This window comes from Schistocerca gregaria, chromosome 3, assembly GCF_023897955.1.
Source record: "Schistocerca gregaria isolate iqSchGreg1 chromosome 3, iqSchGreg1.2, whole genome shotgun sequence".
NCBI classification, from domain to species: domain Eukaryota; kingdom Metazoa; phylum Arthropoda; class Insecta; order Orthoptera; family Acrididae; genus Schistocerca; species Schistocerca gregaria.
In genome coordinates this window covers 616,762,868-616,784,627 of record NC_064922.1, presented here as the reverse complement: position 1 = coordinate 616,784,627, position 21,760 = coordinate 616,762,868, and the positions used below count along the sequence as shown (strand labels likewise).

The window sequence follows — 21,760 nt, the reverse complement described above, 5'->3', positions numbered from 1 at the left end:
GGTACTACAGAAGAATGCTGACGATTAGATGGCTGGATCGAATAACTAATGGGGAACTGAATCGAACACGGAAGAAAATTATGGTACAGCTTGACCAAAAGAAGACGTCGGTCGAGGCGTCAAGGAATCACCATTGTTTGGTAACGAAGGGAATAAAGAGTAAATGTTTTTTCCTATTATGCGTAATATTCTTCCAACCAGTAAATATCATGTACTGTACACATTCTAACGTAGTCCGTGTTTTCTCTCAGGTTTCAGGCTAACTCCTTACCAAATTTCAGGGAAGTTAGTTCAGTGATGTAGTTGTGAGAAGGTAAAAGATAGAGTTACTTTCGCATATCATATATTACAATACTAGTACGGATTTTGAGGAGTGAGCAAGAGATCTTTCGTCCTTCATCACAAATCTCTCCGATTCTGCGACAGTCAAAGATGACTTATGGCAGCACAAGCCAGGTGTTTACAACATTGCATACTTCCATGAAGACTGCAGCGGGCACGGGACCATCGGGATTCAACCGTCTATCAATCGAAAGGTGTCGGCTCTACGGGTGAATCACATTTTTGCTACACTAGGTCGCTGGTCGTCATCACAAAGGCCGCCATCGAGCGAATGGCGGCTCGAAACGTGCAGCGCGCCACAGACGTGGGCTGCTGGGAGTCATGTTATGCTACGGGAGAAAGTCTCCTGCCCTTGCCTGGAACCTGTGGTAGTAACCGAAGACGCGCTGACAGCTGCGAAACACCACCCTTCGTGCTTGTTTCTTCCCCGACGGCTATGTCATCAAATGTTCAAATGTGTGTGAAATATTATGGGACTTAGCTGCTAAGGTCATCAGTCTCTAAGCTTACACACTACTTAACCTAAATTATCCTAAGGGCAAACATAGACAACCATGCCCGAGGGAGAACTCGAACCTCCGCCGGGACCAGCCGCACAGTCCATGACTGCAGCGCCCTTGACCGCTCGGCAAATCCCTCGCGGCGGCTATGTCATCTTCCAACAGTACAATTGTCCGTATCTCGGAGCCAGAACCATACTACAGTAGTCTGAGGAGCACTACTGGAAACTCACGCTGATGTCTCGGCTACCAAATTCGCCTTCACCGGGTGTAAATTCTATGGAACCCATCTGGGTCGCTGTCGTTCAACATTACCGCGTACGCAAATCAGCGGCCCTTTATTTACTCGAATTGCATGACCTGTGCGTAGACATCTAATGCCACACACCTTCATAAACTTACCAACAAACTGTCGGATCCCTGATCAGTGATGTATTTCGTTTCAAAGGGGGACAAACAGCTGTTAAGTAGGTGGTCATAATTCTGGAGCTTTTTGGTGAACACCAGTGCTGTACTCGCCTCCTCTGAGCCAGCTTCTCCGCCATCGCGTAACACTATATTTCTCCTGGTTAGTCAGTGAAAGACAACGCAACAAATACTATGGTCCACATTTCAAAATTCTGGGACACTAATACCAACGAATCAATGGAAATACGACTATCTGAGATCTTTTTGCAGGTTCTGCACGGAATCCTGTAATAGACAGCAAACAGAACATCGTTTTACGACTTTACCGTCAGAAGACGATCAATCTGATATCAGTGAAGCGAGCCTTTACCACGGAGGTCGCACGCAACAGCGCACAGACTACAGCAGAAACTTGTGAGGTCAAGCAACGCATGTGCAACGACAAAAAAATACTTCTCAAAATCTAAATTTCTATTTGATGTCAATAAATTCCACTTCTTCGGAAACGCTTTTTCTTGCTATTAACAGACTGCATTTTGTTCCTCTTTACTTCTGTCATCGACACTTATTTCGCCGCCCATTTACTGCTTTTAGTGTCTCATTTTCTAACCTAATTCCTTCAGAATTGCCTGATTTAATTCGACTACATTCCATTCCCCATGTTTTACTTTTGTTGATGTTCATCTTGTCGTGCTGTTAGCAAATGCACTCGCATCGGTCGCCTGCGGCCATGGCCAACTAACGCCAAATTTCGGCGCACCTTGATAACGGCTACGTGCGTCGTATGTTCCGCATTGATTTCTGCGGTTATCTGTCGCAGTTACTTGTCTGTCAGCCCTGACAACTCTACGCAAACGCCGCTGCTCTCAGTCGTTCAGTGAAAGCCGTCGGCAACTGCATTGTCTGGCAGAGCGGTTCTAGGCGCTTCAGTCCGGAACCGCGGTGCTGCTCCGGTCGCAGGTTCGAATCCTGCCTCGGGCATGGATGTGTGTGATGTCCTTAGCTTAGTTAAGTTTAAGTAGTCCTAAGTTCTAGGGGACTGATGACCTCAGATGTTAAGTCCCATAGTGCTCAGAGCCATTTGAACTGCATTGTCCGTGGTGAGAGGTAATGCCTGACATTTGGTTTCGCCGCACGCTCTTGACACTGTGGATGTGATTACTGAATCTTCTAAAGATTTTCGAAATGGAATGTCCCGTGCATGTAACTCCAACTACCATTCCGCTTTCAGGGTCTGTTAATTCCCGTCGTGCGGCCGTAACCACGTCAGACACCTTTTCACATGAATCACCTGAGGACAAATGACAGCTCCGCCAATACGTCGTTCTTTTATACTTTGTGCACGTGATGCTACCGTTCCTGTATATGTGCATTTCTCTGTCTCATGATTTATGTCACTTCAGTGTTTTACAGTGCCGCGTTCATCGCCGATGATTTCAACGCAAGTAAATCAAACTAAAGAAATTCGAGAGTGCGATCCAGATTCGTCTTAACAAGCGTGCACACACTAGGACTATGAAGGCCAATGAACGACCTCCAACCGCTTCGTTGGCCGAGATTTGCTTAGCGTGTACCGGCGATAGATCGGGGCCAACGAAGTGGTTGACCTTCGCTGCGGTTGGGACAGCCCGCGGTAACATTAAAGCATCGGCGGTGGCTTACTCTTGAGACACGTCTCCTAACGTGGACACGATGTCGAATGTTCATTGGTTTAGTACTGATTTTCTGTGTCTGTTGAACGGGTTGTGAATTAGTTGTTTTTAAAAATACATTAAGCTGGCATGTGAATCCCGAGTAGCTATCTTGACATGTAAGGTGAGTATTGTGGAAAGGAAAGAAGAGTAGTTAAAGATGATATGGGAGATACGAGGCTACGAGTAGAATCTGACAGAGAACTGAAAGAACATACCATGAGGAAATTATTTCGGAAATTTGTCGTAAGGTCTATGGGACCGAACTACTGAGGTCATCGGTCCCTAAGCTTACACACTACTTAATCTAACTTAAATTAACACCGCTAAGGACGACACACACGCCCATGCCCGAGGAAGGACTCGAACCTCCGACGGGGGGAGCCGCTCGGACCGTGACAAGACGGCTACTCCGCGCGGCAAGGGAATTATTCACTTGGTATTCAAGATATACGAGGCACAACAACTTAATAATTCTAGTGCCAAAGACCCAAGAGGCTGACGAGTAAAAATATTACCGAAAAACAGTTAAATACTCGTGGTTGAAAAATGCTATCAAAAATTCATTACAGAACACAGAGACTGATGAGTAAAAGTAATGCCGAACCAACAGTTTAAAAGCTCGTGGTTGAAAACTGATGTCAAAAATACATTACACAAGAATGAAAAGACTGGTAGAAGCCGATCTAGGAAGTAGGTAAGTTTAGGTTCCGCCGAAACATAGGAACATGCGAGGAATATTGACCCTACTACTTATCTTAGAAAATAGAAATACGTTTATAGTAAGTGTATATTTAGAGAAAGCTCTTGACAGTATTGATTGGAAAACACTCATCGAAATTTTGAAGCGAAGAGGCATAAAATAAAAGCTGAGGATCGTTGTCCACACTAAGGTGACAAAATTCATGGGATAGTATTGCATACACAAGGTATAAAAAGGGAAAAGGGCCGTGCATTGACGAACTGCCATTTGTATTCAGGTGACTCACGCGAAAAGTTTTTCGACGTGGTTATGGCCTCACGACGGGAATTAACAGACTTTGAACGCGGAATGGTAGTTGGAGCTAGATGCTCGGGACATTCTATTTCGGAAATCGTTTGGGAATTCAGTATTCCGACATCCACAGTGGTAAGAGTGTGCCGAGAAACGAAATGTCAGGAATCACCTCTCACCATAGACAATGCACATATCAACTAGGACAGTGCGGCAGAATTTAATGGGCTGTGGCGGTAGACGAGTGATGCGAGTGCCTTTGCATGCAGCACGACATCGTCTGCAGCGCCTTCGCTGTGCTCGTGACCAATTCGGTGGGAACCTAGACGCTTGGAAAACCGTGGCCTGGTTAGAGGAGTCCCGATTACAGTTGGTAAGAGCTGATAGTAGGGTTCGAGTGTGGCACAGAGCTCGTGAAGTCATGGACTCAAGTTGTCAACAAGGCACTGTGAAGGCTTGGAGGTGGCTCCATAATGGCATGGGCTGTGTTTATACGGAATGGACTGGGTCATCAGATCCAACTGAACCTATCGTTGAGTGGAAATGGTTATGTTCGGCTATTTGAAGCCAATTTGAAGCCATTCATGGACTTTATGTTAAACAACGATGGATTTTTTGCGCATAACAGTACGCAATGAGAACGAGCCACAATTGTTCGCGATTGGTTTGAGAGCGTCTTGGACAGTTCGAGCGAATGGTTTGGGCACCGTGTTCGCCAGACATGAATAACATCGAACATCTGTGGGCAATTCGCCCGCAAAATTCTACACCGGCAACATTTTCACAATTACGGAGGGCTACAGAGATAGAGTGGTTCAGTATTTCTGCAGAGGACTTCCAAGGACCTGTCGAACCCATACCACGTGGAGTTGTTGCATTAAGCCGGGCAAGAGAAGGTCCGACGCGATGTTAGGAGGTACGGCATGGCTGGTGTCAGCTCGGCGCCGGTTACCTGCTGGCGGCCGTTGATGAGCAGGGCGCGGCCGGCGGCGTCTGCGCCGGGCGGCAGCAGCGTGGCGGGCGCTTCGGCCAGCTGCGACACCAGCACCAGGTGGTCGCGCTCGTCGCGGTCGTACAGCGGCCGCAGCGACTCCTTCGACTCTGGGCGGCGCACCACCAGAGCGCCGGACACCGTGTCTGCCGCCGTCAGGCCTGAAAGAGCGCCGGGGCAACACCAAACTCTCACTCTAAGATTACACTCAGGACTGTGAACTGTATGATTGCACACAGAATATCTAAAAGCTAACCTTTTAACCATATACACTACTGGCCATCAAAATTGCTACACCAAGAAGAAATGCAGACGATAAACGGGTATTCATTGGACAAGCATATTATACTAGAACTGATATGTGATTACATTTTTTGGGTGCATCGATCCTGAGAAATCAGTACCCAGAACAACCACCTCTGGCCGTAATAACTGCCTTGATACGCCTGGCCATTGAGAAAAACAGAGCTTGGATGGCGTGTACAGGTTCAGCTGCCCATGCACCTTCAACACGATATCACAGTTCATCGAGAGTAGTGACTGGCGTATTGTGACGAGCCAGTTGCTCAGCCACCACTGACAATACGTTTTCCATTGGTGAGAGATCTGGAGAATGTGCTGGCCAGGGCAGCAGTCGAATATTTTCTGTATCCAGAAAGGTCCGCACGGGACCTGCAACGTGCGGTCGTGCATTATTGTGCTGAAATGTAGGGTTTCGCAGGGATCGAACGGAGGGTAGAGCCACGGGTCGTAACACATCTGAAATAAACGTCCACTGTTCAAAGTGCCGTCAATGCCAAAATGAGGTGACCGAGACGTGTAACCAGTGGCACCCAATACCTTCACGCCGGGTGGTACGCCAGTACGGCTATGACAAGGATTGCCGAGTCATGCACATACTTGTGTGGGCACTGTAGAATAGTGTAGCAACAATAGGTTTATAAGAAGGTATAGTTGTAGTTTCTCGGCAAATCTCGAGTTATTCCGAGGCTGCCAATAACACATCTAGTAACATAACCTGGAACTTTTTCGCTTGGAATGTGAGCTAATTCCTTTTATATATATTTTTTAACTGATCCTTATTTTCAATTTTCTGTTTTGTTCTTTCATTTATAGTACAAATGGTTGCTGATAACATAATTTATTATTATACACAAAATAGAAATCATTCTGTCACCATGATTATTCAATATGTATGACCATTTAGATTCTCCAAATAACAGGTCAAAAAATCTTGACAATTAATTTGGAATTGAACTGTTCACTCTAAGGCCACACTCCGCACGGTGACTAATGGTAGTACTGGTAGCTGTTTCGAAAGAAGTTGCACGCCATCTGTCAGTTCTCACAGCTTGCCAAGAGCAGCGAACCTCGTCAGCCTCAACTACCAGTCGAAACCGTATTCGCTGCACCTACGGAGTATACATAAAATCCGGGAACACTTTCAATTATTTATTGCACAAGAACTAAACATTGTACAGATGTCATACATATTGCATTATGAAAAGAAATTCTGAAAGTTTTTTTTTTTTTTTTACAAGCATTCGATACGCGAACCACGAGTGACCCGGTAGGCGTCAATACGGTAATCGAATCCTTGCCATACCCGTCCCAGCATGGCATCGTCGACTGTGGCAGTCGCTTCCCGTATTCGACAATTATGCCTATTCACTTTCCCATTAGTGTGGAAGTGGCTTCGTCGCTAAAAATTAAGCGACCAACAATGCCATCCTCATCCTGATTCAATTGTTGCAACTGCGAACAAAACTCAAAACCCTTGTCTTTGTTGTCGTCATTGAGCTTCTGCACTAGCTCCAATCTGAACGGTTTCATAGACAGCTTTTGTCGCACGACTTCCCACACTGTCATTGGAGCCATTTCGAGTTCATGGGATGCACCACGCCCCGATTTCTATGGACTCCTTATGAATGCCTCTCGTACGCGCTCCACATTCACTTCACTCACACTGGAACGTCTGCTTCTCTTTGCTGGGCACAAGCAACCCGTCGTAACGAATTTGTTGTGTCAGTGGTAAATGGCCTTCCTTGTTGGTGGCTTCTTACCGTACTTGGTTCTAAACATCCATTGAACAGGTGTAGCACACTTGTATTTGTGGAACTCCAACACACAGAAAGATCGCTCCGCACCCGAACTCGCCATGTTTGCGACTAGCGCTGACTATCGGCAAATTGCCAAACTACGCTGTGGCGGTATACATGAAAACAGACTTTCAGGGTTTCTGTTCAAAATGACATATGTATCATGTCTGTACAATGTTTGGTTTTTGTGCAATAAATAACTGAAAGTGTTCCCAGACTTCCGGTCACCCTGTATATATTCGTAAGAGGAACTACACTGCCTGACAAAAAGAAGAAAAAGCACCCGATCGGATGTCAATATAACTACACACCACCGTCGGGCATGTACTCTTAAGTCATTAGAGTTGCAATATTCTCTGTGATAGGTAGAACCGCCACCAGAGTGCAATAGCTTTGTTCGTGTTTAGCGTCGTTACCAGGGCTGGTAGAGCATATGCCGGAAGCGAACAGTGTCATATATTGTGATCGCTGTACAGGGCATGGCGACGCCGCGCACTCGTCTAGGATAGCGTTATCAGCACCTGGCAGACTTTGAAAGGGGCCTCATTTTGTGTCTCCTTTTGGCTAGCCGGTCGAATTGTGCAATATCCAGATTGCTACGACATTTGCATGCGACAGCGGCACAATGATGGATTATATGAGAACGCGAGAGCTGGCGTTCTCGTCGTAAAGGTTCTGACAGACTACACTGAACCACCCCAAGAGACTACTGCCATATTGCGCACGAAGAGAAACGTAACAAATAGTGAACTCCCTGAATACTGTGTGTCACCCTGCATCATTTGTCAGAGACTACCAGCAGTCAGCCTAAGGAATTACAATTCCCTGCTTAGGCTGCCATTAACAGTGCAAGACAAACTGCTGCGTTTGAAGTGGTGTCGTGACCAGGACGCATGGATTGCTGATCATTAGCGTCACATTGTGTTGGGCGATGAATCACGGTTCTTCTCTACTCTGGATGACGATCGTCGGCGACGATGCTGCCGATCTCGTGAGAGGTCCCATCTTCCAGTTTTTTTAGAGAGGCGCAGAGGTGTTACTCCTGATGTCATGGTGTGGGGAGTCACCGAAGATGATTTCAGGACATGACTGGTAGTGAGCCAGGCACAAGGGTACGTCACAGGCATCCTGCGTCCTTACGTTTTACCTCTCGTGTGACAATATTGTGGTAAATTTTTCAGCTGAATGCTCATCCACACGAGGCACGTGTCTCTATGAACTGTCTGTGAGATGTTGAGGCACTCTTGTGGACAGCTAGGTTCCCAGATCTGTCCCGTATACCGCAGGTGTGGGGCTACCTACGATGTCCCAGTGCAGTATGTAGGACATCAAGGACCAGTTACAACAAGTCTGGATTAGCTTCCTTCAGGAGACTATACAACGGGTTGACAGTACCCTTCCCAACCGAATTAGTGCGTGCATCCAGGCCAGAGAGGGTGCCGCATCATATTGATAAGTGGGCTCATACTGATAAATTCTTTGTAAATCTGACATGACTTTGTAATCATTGGAATAACACATATCCTTGCAACCCGTGCCAGACAGTTTGTATTACGGTGGATTCACACTTGACGGAACGTCACCTACGTCACGTCACGTCACGTCACGTCAAAAGAGTCACCTCTGTAGTTCAAATGGTGGCATTCACACACACCGTCAACGGAACGTCATTGACACGTCAGTTGACGCCAGCGTCACGTCAAGATTCCTCGGAAAAAATATTTCGAGGGGCCACAGTGTAGCCTACTTAGCGAGCAACTGTTACATTAGGTACGCAGTGTGATCTAATACGAAAGTATTCCCCACTGACTTCTATCTCGAAAAGGTCTTAGTATATACTAGAAGACGATACTAACTTGAAGTATTTTATTTTATACAGTGAAGGAATACACTGCAAAATAAACGGTACATTTATTGTTCAATGTGCTGATCTCACGATTTTTCCAGTGGAATAGCGAAAAGAAGAATCGGGAGTAAAGTTGATGCGGCATGCAGATGTTTAAAATAAGATTCGTAATAAATTAATGACGACCAGCAGGTAGCAGAAATATATAGAAACATAGTTCAAGTACACTAAATGGCCCACCTAGACATACCGTAGGCGAACCATCAGCTTCTTTCAAGGTTATATTGGACGTCTAAATCTTGAATGCCTCTTCGTAATTTTTATTTGTATTTTGTTTCACAGGTAAAAAAGAACTTTTGTCTAGATATTTTGAAATATTTATGAAACGGTGACTACTCCTCTTCAAGCCCCTGTAAAGATACTCTTTTTGCTCTTTGTTCCTCACCATGAAGTGCAACAGCAATCATTGCAAACTGCTTTAAACTGAATTCCGGCATTTTATGACGATCTATTATGACCAACGAAATAGCGCCTCTGCTGAATATTTTTTGAATGAGCTGTAACGTCACGGAGTTCTTTCGACGATGACGTGCCGTGTAGTGTCAATGTTAAGGAATTGCTCTGACAGTCGACGTTCAAAAACGTGACGTTGACCTTCCGGCAAGTGTGAATCAACCTTTATTGGGTTCAAATACTGGGAATTGTGCTATGTCGTGGCACATAGCCCGTCAGCTTGACACGAGAACACTGCGGGTAGCCGAAACACGAGCTCATAGGGGCCGCGGCAGCGAGAACCGAAACAGTAATAGTTCCAGAGGTCAACAGCGTTGTATTGTCAGAGACAACTCTGGACACAGCCGCTGCGACCAGAGGCGCTCACTTCGCTGACAGGTGGCAGCCACATCGCCCCTAGGAGGCACAACCAGTCCGGATCCATTTGCTTCCGCCCTACCACACGTGCAGTACTTGGTCACTACACACTCTTCCACCAGCACTGCACTTAACATATTTGATGGCCAGTCGCCGCGCGGAGTGGCCACGTGATTTATGGCGCCATGTCACAGACTGCGCGGCCGCTCCCGCCCCAGGTTCGAGTCCTCCCTCGGGCATGGGTATGTGTGTTTTCCTTAGCGTAAGTTAGTTTAAGTAGTGTGTAAGTCTAGGGACCGATGACCTCAGCAGTTTGATCCCTTCGGAATTCACACACATTTGAACGTGGCCAGTTCCCAGCAGCCGAAACCAACTCACCTACCTGGAGATCTTACAGAACCAACGTGGAGCTGCCAGTTGTCCACTGCAAAGAAATACTTGCCTCATGGAGCTCCGCTGCCAGGACTGTGGTATTCGCTGACTTTGCATCGTGTTAGTACCATTGTACAGCCACTGCAAGACAGTGGCCCATATCAGGACACAGATTTTGCCCGTGTGAAATTAAGTGAACTTTAGTTACGGATAAACTTTTTGAAGACCACTTACAAATAGACAATAGACAGTGTACCATGCCAACAAGACTCGTCGTGACTTTTTCTAGTGACTGAATTATGAACAACTCACGGAGTTGTGAGGTGTTGCTTCCAATAAATGTTTTTTTGTTCTTCGTCTACTGAGGAGTGAGTTCTTGCTTACCGAGCGCTAGTTCTGACACTTCAAAGTGGATGTCCTCTGTACATAATCATAAGCACAAAGCGATGTAACATGGAAACAATATAGTGCAATGTTAGTGCACTAGCACACATATTGAAATCAAAGTATAACGAACACAGTGAATTTCGGTTCAAAGTCACACACATGGTTTCCAGCTTCTAGCGAAATAACTGCTTGAATAATTAATGTATAAAGGAAGGCCTCGTCCCGATATCGGACGCCAGCCCCCAACTATTCAACAAAACTTCCTTAACACGCTGGGTATTGTCTCTTACAGTCAGCGATTACCCCGTCATCATCAACAACAACAACACACACACACACACACACACACACACACACACACACACACACACACACAGAGAGAGAGAGAGAGAGAGAGAGAGAGAGAGAGAGAGAGAGAGAGAGAGAGAGAGAGAGAGAGAGAGAGAGATGCACTATACTATGCCATTATTGTGAATTCTTTCCTCTAACTGGAGTAAAAAAAAGAAAAAGTTGCGAACACTGCATTTTACCCGTATTACTACAGAATAGTAAAATTTAATATTAAGAATTTTCCCCTGATTTATAAATACATGAAGCACCAATTCGTCACTACATCATTGCAGATAACAAGAACTGCTCACTACCCAAAGTACACTGTAATTCAGTTCAGTACCGAAGTGTTTATTATAAGAATCTATATTCAATTAGTAAGATAATCTGCTTAGACCCAACACGCCTGATAGTGTGTGTCAGTTATCTCGATCATTCAAGAGAACTGTGACGAGAAATAAAGAGGACGACGGCTGCGAAAGTCACTGCACAACTGAATGTCGCACTCGCGAACCCTGTCAACACCAAAACAACTGAAAGCATGGTTCATAAGTGGAAACTGCAGTGCGAGCTGGAATTTCAAAACCACTCTCCAGTAATTCAAATTCCTGTAACAGGAAAACAAGGTGCCGAAGCCATGAAATCTGCAGACTGGAGCATTAGAAGGATGTCATTTGGTTGCACGAGTCTTATTCCACACTGTTTCCAACTTCTGGCCAAGTTTAGGGCCCATGACTGAAACATGGCGTGAGTTCGCTGATTTGGGCAGCCATAACGTAGTATTCCATTGAACCCCTGGTTAGTTTGCAGTGTCGCTTTACTGCCAAGGGTTATGTGACTGTTTTGACTGATCAGGTCCATTCCGTGATACAATGTTTGTTTCATAGTCGTAATGCTGAGTTGTAAGACAAAGCCCTGTTCACGCAGCTCACGTCGTCTGGGACTGGTTTTGTGAACACAGTCACCAAATCTCAATATGATTGAGTCTTTGTGGCCTACTTTGGAGAGAGTGGTGCACGATCGTTACCCACCTTCATCGCCGTTACCTGAACTCGCCACTGTTTTGCAGGAAGAAATTTCCTTGGAAACCATACAGAACCTATACTTATCCATTCGACTGGAAGCTGTTTTAAACGCCAACGAATTTCCTATACCGTATTAGGCATGTTTTGTTTTTCGTCTTCCCATAATTTTTGTCCAACCGCTTTACGTCATCAACGGGGTTTTGTGGAAACGCAGTACAGTAGGAGCGACAGGCAGGCGCCTTCCTCCGTCATTTTTATGCTGGAATGTCCGTGGACTGGCGAGCGAGGCAGCACCCCGCTTCCCTCTCCCTTCCCCCACTTCCCTTACGGGGTCCCGGGTTCGATTCCCGGCGGGGCCAGGGATTTTTCACCTGCCTCGAGATGACTGGGTGTTTGTGTTGTCATCATTTCATCATCATTCATGAAAGTGGCGATACTGGACTGAGCAAAGGTTGGGAGTTTGTACGGGCGCTGATAACGGCGCAGTTGAGCGCCCTACAAACTAAACATCATCATCATCCCACTTTCCTTGGAGAAAATTTAACGGACTAACATGAGAAGCTGCACCGCATCGTAGCGGGTAGATCGCAGATTAGCGAATATTGAAATCGCATGAACAATGAGGGATCTAACTTAATTAACAAGAGAAATAGCAAAGGATAGAAAGGTAATTAAGAGATACATTCTCCCAGGGAATAAACAAGTTAAATCAATATTAAGTATAGTATGAAGGGCAGAAGCGTGCAAGATGGCAGTGAACCAAGTAGACTCCCATTGGTTCGATTCGAATGAATCAGCTAGAGAAGTAGCAGTTCCAGGCTACACAACTCAGAGTGGGCAGTTTACTCTTCAAGGAGGCTGCAGAGACAACACACGTGCCCCGGACTGGCTACTACTTTTACTGAGTATTACGTTCCACGGAAGTGCGGCGGCACCTATGGTCACAGACTTAACTGTATATTAAGACTCAGATTGTGGTATAGATAGCTACGATGCCACAACGTAGGTGCGCTCTGCTAGGTTGGCACTACGACATCGACGACAGCGCCCTCTAGCCGGCGCTGTGCAGCTCTACGAGCGCCGCTCCCGGGTGAGCCCACTTGATTCCGAGTAGGAGAGCAAGCAACACTGTTTTCTATTTCATAGTGGGCGAGGCACTAAAAAAAAAAAGGGCTGAGCATTTTGAGATTTAACATCTGAGGTCATCAGTCCCCTATAACTTAGAACCACTTAAACCTAACTAACCTAAGGACATCACACACATCCATGCCCGAAGCAGTATTCGAACCTGCGACCGTAGCGGTCGCGCGGTTCCAGACTGAAGCGCCTAGAACGCTCGGCCACCGGCGAGCCACTACAGATTGTGTCTTTGTCGCTCGATGTACGGCTTCGCACCTACGTGCCCATCTATAAGCCAACGTTAAGTAAAATAGTAAAACCACTTTTAAATGCAGTACCGAAGGATTTCACCTTTTCCTGCTCCTACTAACTTCCTACATTCGGCCTGCTCTTCAGTTTGCAGGAGCAGACCCACGCGCCGCCTTCCAGGCGGGATAGAAAACAGATTATTTATAGTCTATTTTCGACTGTTCGGTAATTTATATTTTGTTTAAGTGTGCATCGGTCTTATGGGAATAGATAAACATTTTTGTACAGCCAGCTCTATGTGGTATGAACCCGCTTACGGTGTTAACGTCTGTTGCAGTCATAACATGATTGATCGCACTACATAGCACAGTTTTTGCAAACCGATTATGTAAGATTGAGAGGTAGCGGCTCTGGTCTCGTAAACTGATATACGGCCGAGAGAGCGGTGTGCTCACCACATGCCTCTCCGTATCCGCTGTGTAAATAATAAATTTTATCTGCATCTCAGGGTGGGAACATGACATTTTCGAATTAAGAGTCTCTTTCAATACACCTAGTTAAAATCTTTGACCTTACAAAATTCACAGTTACATATATTTCTCTCTGTAACTGATGATGTTAAAAAAATGGTTCAAATGGCTCTGAGCACTCTGGGACTTAGCTTCTGAGGTCAACAGTCCCCTAGAACCTAGAACTTAGAACTACTTGAACCTAACTAACCTAAGGACATCACACACACCCATGGCCGTAGCTGTCGCGCGGTTCCAGACTGTAGCGCCTAGAACCGCTCGGCCACTCTGGCCGGCAACTGATGATGTCCTAATAGACAATAAAGATTAATTAAATAAGCAGTACATATTGCAGAATATTACACAAATATCGAGTGTTTTTCATTCACAAAAAATTAAATATTCATTTCTGAACATTAAATCTTTATCTCTAACTACTGGGTTTCGGGTCTTCTACGTGCGTGAAATTTTGACCCTAAAGGTTTTGGACATCTTACATTTAATACCAGTATGAAACTAAGCTAAAGAAAAAAAGGCAAATACGAATCATAATAATGAAATCGATACTATCACTCGAAACATCGTCTTTGATTTTAAAGTAGTGTTTGTGTGTGTGTGTGTGTGTGTGTGTGTGTGTGTGTGTGTGTGTGTGTTAGATAAAGAAACAAGGAAAATTCATTCGATTGATAGGCAAGTTATCATAAAACGTAGTGGCATAAAAGGCCTCTGGCTACATAGCAATTAACTAGATGGCTTGCGGGTTTAAAAGTTAGATTCATGTTATAGACTGATCTAAAGGGTGATTACAATTAAACTTTAGCTACCTGAGTCGATGTAGACTGAAAACTATTTACCCTATGGCTACCCAACTTTATAGAAATGATGTTCAGACTATGCGCTACAAGATGTGCTTTGTTAGTAGGCTTTGTGTCATGACTTGCCGTTAGGCGCCATTACTGGTACGGCGACATACGTTTCAAACACAGGCATCAATGTGCATTACAGATACTGACAGTCAACATGCTTTTGGACAAGGTGAGCAGGGCTTTACTGGTTAAGCAGTTTCATCAAAACAACAGCAATAATGCTGCTGATTTTCTTTAGTATCGACGCATTAAAGGAATACAGAGGTGTCTACTGTGCGTATCAGGGTTTAAGAACAAGATTCGGAAGATCGAATTAACTAGCGATTTGGGAACTGCTCCTGGGTGACAATATTGCGTCACAAATTGGTGAAGAAGTTACTGTTATCATGGCTAAGAATGCTGCAAGCAATATGCAATTTTAAATGGACACACGAGCTGTGTCACGACAGCTGAACACGCCACAGTTCGAAAAGGGCTGCGAACAATTGTGAAATGGTATCTTTACTGCGGTTTCAGGCTGTCGTGGATGCAGATGCTCGTCACACTGAGAAATGTTTGCAACGTGGAACGTAAACATGATACGCAACTAACATTTGGTACCCACTGATACGAAATTAAAATGTGTTTCTTTCTGTGATTTAGTCTTTATTTCTCTTCCAAGCGTGTTTTCAAATGTTTCCACAAAATTTCATAGTCCTACGACCACTCGTTTTTCTTGGTGGTCCTCTCAAGTAGCGGAAGTCTAATTATAACCATCCTGTACTTCTAGTCTCAATCTCCAAACACTGAAGATCTAGGATCGTGGAAACAGCTGTAGACAGTCACATGGATTCTTAATCGTTTCCTTCTCTCATTCACGTCCGCCAGCAAATGTATTCGTGTGTCGTTATCGATGAGATTATGTCAGCTCTGGCTATACGTCGAATTAAGGCTTTTGACAGTTGCAAGGGGAAACAGAAAGGCGGTCTGAAGTCGTCACCGACACAGAACGAGAGTTGGACTGCTTGTAAAAAGTAGTTCTGGTATTGCATGCCAAGCTAATTGCGATTGTCCAGAAACAGGCACGAGAGTCATTCATTTCACGTGCATTCGCCTTTTTCCCACTGCTCTTTCTCACACGAGCTCGTTTTCCTCGCCTCGAGAACAGCGCTCACTGAAGTGCCGACACTTTTTGCAAGTCAAGTTAAATACGTTAGCCGTTAATGTATCAAGCAGTCTTCCAGTTTTTCACAACTGCTTCAGTTCTGACGAAGTTGTCTTGAAAACTACATAAAAACTCTATTTATAGAATGCAAAAAGTTTCACATTCATTCTGGTCATTTCCAACGTACAGTTAAAAATTTGTGTTGAGAAAATCGCCTTGAAGCAAATCTATCTAAAAGAAATTTACCTGCTTGTACTTCATCATTAGGGTTCCTACGTCAATCGGTAAAAATTAAACGCTTATAGAATCCCGTTGTTGTCGGTCTGCCTGTCTGTCCGAAGGTTAAGAGCACTTTTTCTCAGGAACGGTACACGTATGAAGTTTAAATGTCACTTAGTAAGGTCTATGGTCCATTAGTGGAATAAAACATTCAAACTTCTAAGTCAATGCAGTGAAAAGTTTTTTTTGAGTCATCAATCTGGTTTGATGGGGTCCGCCACGAGTTCCTCTCCTGTGCCAACCTCTTCATCTCAGAGTAGCACTTGCAACCTACGTCCTGAATTAGTTGTTGGATGTATTCCAATCTCTGTCTTTCTCTAAAGTTTTTGCCTCTAGAGCTCCCTCTAGTATAATGGAAGTTATTCCATGATGTCTTAATAGATGTCGTACTATTGCGTCCCTTCTCCTTATCAGTGTTTTCCACATATTCATTTCCTCTCCGATTCTTCGCAGAACCTCCTCATTTCTTACCTTATCAATCCACATAATTTCAGCACTCGTCTGTAGCACCACATCTCAAATGCTTCGATACCCTTCTGTTCTGGTTTTCCAACGGTCCATGTTTCACACCCATACAATGCTGTGTTCCAAACGTACATTCACAGAAATTTCTTCCTCAAATTAAGGTCTATGTTTGAAACTAGTAGACTTCTCTTGGCCAGGAATGCCCTTTTTGCCAGTGCTAGTCTGCTTCTGACGTCCTTCTTGCTCCGCCCATCATTGGTTATTTTGCTGCCTGGGTAGCAGAATTCCTTAACTTCATCTACTTCGTGACCATCAAACCTGATGTTAAGTTTCTCACTGTTCTCATTTCTGCTACTTCGCATTACTTTCGTCGTTCTTCAATTTACTCTCAAATCCATATTCCGCACTCATTAGATTGTTCATTTCATTCTGCATATCCTGCAATTTTTCTTCACTTTAACTCAGGATAGCACTGTCATCAGCGAATCGTATCGTTGATATCCTTTCACCTTCAATTTTGATTCCACTCCTGAACATTTCTTTTGTTTCTATCATTGCTTCTTCGATGTTCAGATTGAACAGTAGGAGTGAAAGACTGCATCCCTGCCTTACACCCTTTTTAATCCGAGCACTTCGTTCTTGGTCGTCCACTCTTATTATTCCCTCTTGGCTCTTGTACATAGTGCATATTACCTGTCTGTCTCTATAGCTTAGCCCCTTTTTCTCAGAATTTCGAACATCTTGCACCGTTTTACATTGTCGAACGCTTTCCAGGTCGATAAATACTATGAACGCATCTTGATTTTTTAAAGTCTTGCTTCCATTATCAATGGCAACGTCAGAATTCCCTCTCTGGTGCCTTTATCTTTTCTAAAGCTAAACTGATCGTCATTCTAGCACTTCCTCCATTTTATTTCCCATTCTTCTGTACATTATTCTTGTAGGTAACTTGGATGCATGAGCTGTTAAGCTGATTGCGTGATAATTCTCGCACTTGTCAGCTCTTGCAGTCTTCGAAATTGCGTTGATTTTTCCGAAAGTCAGATAGTATGTCGCAAGACACACACATTCCACACACCAACGTGAATAGTCGTTTGTTGCCACTTCCCCCATTGATTTTAGGAATTATGATGGAATGTTATCTATCCCTTCTGTCTTATTTTATCTTAAGTGCTTCAAACCTCTTTGAAATTCTGATTCAAATACTGGATTCCCTGTTGTTGTTGTTGTTGCGGTCTTCAGTCCTGAGACTGGTTTGATGCAGCTCTCCATGCTACTCTATCCTGTGCAAGCTTCTTCATCTCCCAGTACCTACTGCAACCTACGTCCTTCAGAATCTGCTTAGTGTATTCATCTCTTGGTCTACCTCTACGATTTTTACCCATCCACGCAGCCATCCAATACCAAATTGGTGATCCCTTGATGCCTCAGAACATGTCCTACCAACCGATCCCTTCTTCTGGTCAAGTTGTGCCACAAACTTCTCCCCAATCCTATTCAATACTTCCTCAGCCGGCCGCGGTGGTCAAGCGGTTCTAGGCGCGCAGTCCGGAACTCTGTGACTGCTACGGTCGCAGGTTCGAATCCTGCCTCGGGCATGGATGTGTGTGATGTCCTTAGGTTAGTTAGGTTTAAGTAGTTCGAAGTTCTAGGGGACTGATGACCATAGCAGTTGAGTCCCATAGTGCTCAGAGCCTTTTTTTTAATACTTCCTCATTAGTTATGTGATCTCCCCATCTAATCTTCAGCATTCTTCTGTAGCACCACATATCGAAAGCTTCTATTCTCTTCTTGTCCAAACTATTTACCGTCCATGTTTCACTTCCATACATGGCTACACTCCATACAAATACTTTAAGAAATGACTTCCTGACACTTAAATCTATACTCGATGTTAACAAATTTCTCTTCTTCAGAAACGCTTTAATTGCCATCGCCAATCTACATTTTATATCATCTCTACTTCGACCATAATCAGTTATTTTGCTCCCCAAATAGCAAAACTCCTTTACTACTTCAAGTGTTTCATTTCCTAATCTAATTCCCCCAGCATCACCCGACTTAATTCGACTACATTCCATTATCCTCGTTTTGCTTTTGTTGATGTTCATCTTATATCCTCTTTTCAAGACCCTCTCCATTCCATTCAACTGCTCTTCCAAGTCCTTTGCTGTCTCTGACAGAATTACAATGTCATCGGTGAACCTCAAAGTTTTTATTTCTTCTCCACGGATTTTAATACCTACTCCGAATTTTTCTTTTGTTTACTTTACTGCTTGATCAATATACAGATTGAATAACATCGGGGAGAGGCTACAACCCTGTCTTACTCCCTTTCCGACCACTGCTTCCCTTTCATACCCCTCGACTCTTATGACTGCCATCTCGTTTCTGTATAAATTGTAAATAGCCTTTCGCTCCCTGTGTTTTACCCCTGCCACCTGCAGAATTTGAAAGAGAGTATTCCAGTCAACATTGTCAAAAGCTTACTCTAAGTCTACAAATGAGGTTTGCCTTTCCTTAATCTTTTTTCTAAGATAAGTCGTAGGGTCAGTATTGCCTCACGTGTTCCAGTGTTTCTACGGAATCCAAACTGATCTTCCCCGAGGTCGGCTTCTACTAGTTTTTCCATTCGTCTGTAAAGAATTCGTGTTAGTATTTTGCAGCTGTGGCTTATCAAACTGATTGTTCCTTAATTTTCACCTTCTTTCTTTGGGATTGGAATTATTATATTCTTCTTGAAGTCTGAGGGTATTTCGCCTGTTTCATATACATCTTGTCAGGACTGGCTCTCCCAAGGCCGTCAGTAGTTCCAATGGAATGTTGTATACTCGGGGGCCTTGTTTCGACTCAGGTCTTTCAGTGTTCTGTCAAACTCTTCACGCAATATCATATCTCCCATTTCATCTACATCTACATCCTCTTCCATTTCCATAATATTGTCCTCAAGTGCATCGCCCTTGTATAGACCCTCTATATACTCCTTCCACCTTTCTGCTTTCCCTTCTTTGCTTAGAACTGGATTTCCATCTGAGCTCTTGATGTTCATACAAGTGGTTCTCTTATCTCCAAAGGTCTCTTTAATTTTCCTGTAGGCAGTATCTATCTTACCCCTAGCGAGATAAGCCTCTACATCCTTACATTTGTCATCTAGCCATTTTGCACTTCCTGTAGATCTCATTTTTGAGACGTTTGTATTCCTTTTTGCCTGCTTCATTTACTGCATTTTTATATTTTCTCCTTTCATCAATTAAGTTCAATATTTCTTCTGTTGCCCAAGGATTTCTACTAGCCCTCGTCTTTTTACCTACTTGATCCTCTGCTGCCTTCACTACTTCATCCCTCAAAGCTACCCATTCTTCTTCTACTGTATTTCTTTCCCCCATTCCTATCAATTGTTCCCTTATGCTCTCCCTGAAATTCTGTACAACCTCTGGTTCTTTCAGTTTATCCAGGTCCCATCTCCTTAATTTCCCACCTTTTTGCATTTTCTTCAGTTTTAATCTACAGGTCATAACCAATAGATTGTGGTCAGAGTCCACATCTGCCCCTGGAAACGTCTTAGAATTTAAAACCTGGTTCCTAAATGTCTGTCTTACCATTATATAATCTATCTGATACCTTTTAGTATCTCCATGGTTCTTCCATGTATACAACCTTCTTTCATGATTCTTAAACCAAGTGTTAGCTATGATTAAGTTATGCTCTGTGCAAAATTCTACCAGGCGGCATCCTCTTTCATTTCTTAGCCCCAATCCATATTCACCTACTACATTTCCTTCTCTCCCTTTTCCAGTCACCCATGACTATTAAATTTTCGTCTCCCTTCACTATCTGAATAATTTCTTTTATTTCATCATACATTTCTTCAATTTCTTCGTCATCTGCAGAGCTAGTTGGCATATAAACTTGTACTACTGTAGTAGGTGTGGGCTTTGTGTCTATCTTGGCCACAATAATGCGTTCACTATGCTGTTTGTAATATTTTACCCGCATGCCTATTTTCCTATTCATTATTAAACCGACTCATGCATTACCCTTATTTGATTTTGTGTTTATAACCCTGTAGTCACCTGACCAGAAGTCTTGTTCCTCCTGCCACCGAACTTCACTAATTCCCACTATATCTAACTTTAACCTATCCATTTCTCTTTTTAAATTTTCTAACCTACCTGCCCGATTAAGGGATCTGACATTTCACGCTCTGATACGTAGAACGCCAGTTTTCTTTCTCTTTTCTTTTTCTTTCTCCAGTCTCTTCTAAATCGATGCCTCTTTATTCTCTTGTAACATCAGATAAGTCTCCCCCTCGTAGAGGCCTGCAATGTACTTTTCCCACCTATCTGCTCTCTTGTTTGCATTTAACAGTGGAATTACTGTTGCACTCTTACTATTATCAACCTTGCTTTTAATTTTACCGAAGGTTGTTTTGACTTTCTTATATGCTGAGTCAGTCCTTCCGACAATCATTTCTTTTTCGATTTCTTCACATTTTTCACGCAGCTATTTCGTCTTACCTTCCCTGCACTTTATATTTATTTCATTCCTCAGAGACTTGTATTTCTGTATTCCTGCATTTCCCTGAACATTTTTCAAGTTCCTTCTTTCATCGACCAACTGAAATATTTCTTCCATTACCCATAGTTTCTTCCCAGTTATCTTCTTTGTACCTAAATTTCCCTTTCCCACTTCTGTGATAACTCTTCAACTGTACCGCTTACTAAGCTATTCCTCATTTCCGTGTCTATAGCCTCAGAGAACACCAAGCGTATCTCGTCATTCCTTAGTACTTTTGTATCCCACTTCTTCACATATACACTCCTGGAAATTGAAATAAGAACACCGTGAATTCATTGTCCCAGGAAGGGGAAACTATATTGACACATTCCTGGGCTCAGATACATCACATGATCACACTGACAGAACCACAGGCACATAGACACACGCAACAGAGCATGCACAATGTCGGCACTAGTACAGTGTATATCCACCTTTCGCAGCAATGCAGGCTGCTATTCTCCCATGGAGACAATCGTAGAGATGCTGGATGTAGTCCTGTGGAACGGCTTGCCATGCCATTTCCACCTGGCGCCTCAGTTGGACCAGCGTTCGTGCTGGACGTGCAGACCGCGTGAGACGACGCTTCATCCAGTCCCAAACATGCTCAATGGGGGACAGATCTGAAGATCTTGCTGGCCAGGGTAGTTGACTTACACCTTCTAGAGGTGATACATGCGGACGTGCATTGTCCTGTTGGAACAGCAAGTTCCCTTG

At 44.0% G+C, this 21,760-nt stretch overlaps 1 protein-coding gene across 4 annotated transcripts in view; it reads right to left on the bottom strand.

Annotated features, from left to right (window-relative positions):
- LOC126353852 (uncharacterized) overlaps positions 1 to 21,760 on the bottom strand; it is a 301,397-nt gene that overhangs the window by 85,970 nt on the left and 193,667 nt on the right. For all 4 annotated transcript variants that reach the window (XM_050003012.1, XM_050003013.1, XM_050003011.1 and 1 more), the window contains exon 5: positions 4,888 to 5,087. In XM_050003012.1, the coding sequence (XP_049858969.1) occupies positions 4,888 to 5,087 (200 nt within the window). The remainder of the gene's footprint in view (positions 1 to 4,887; positions 5,088 to 21,760) is intronic.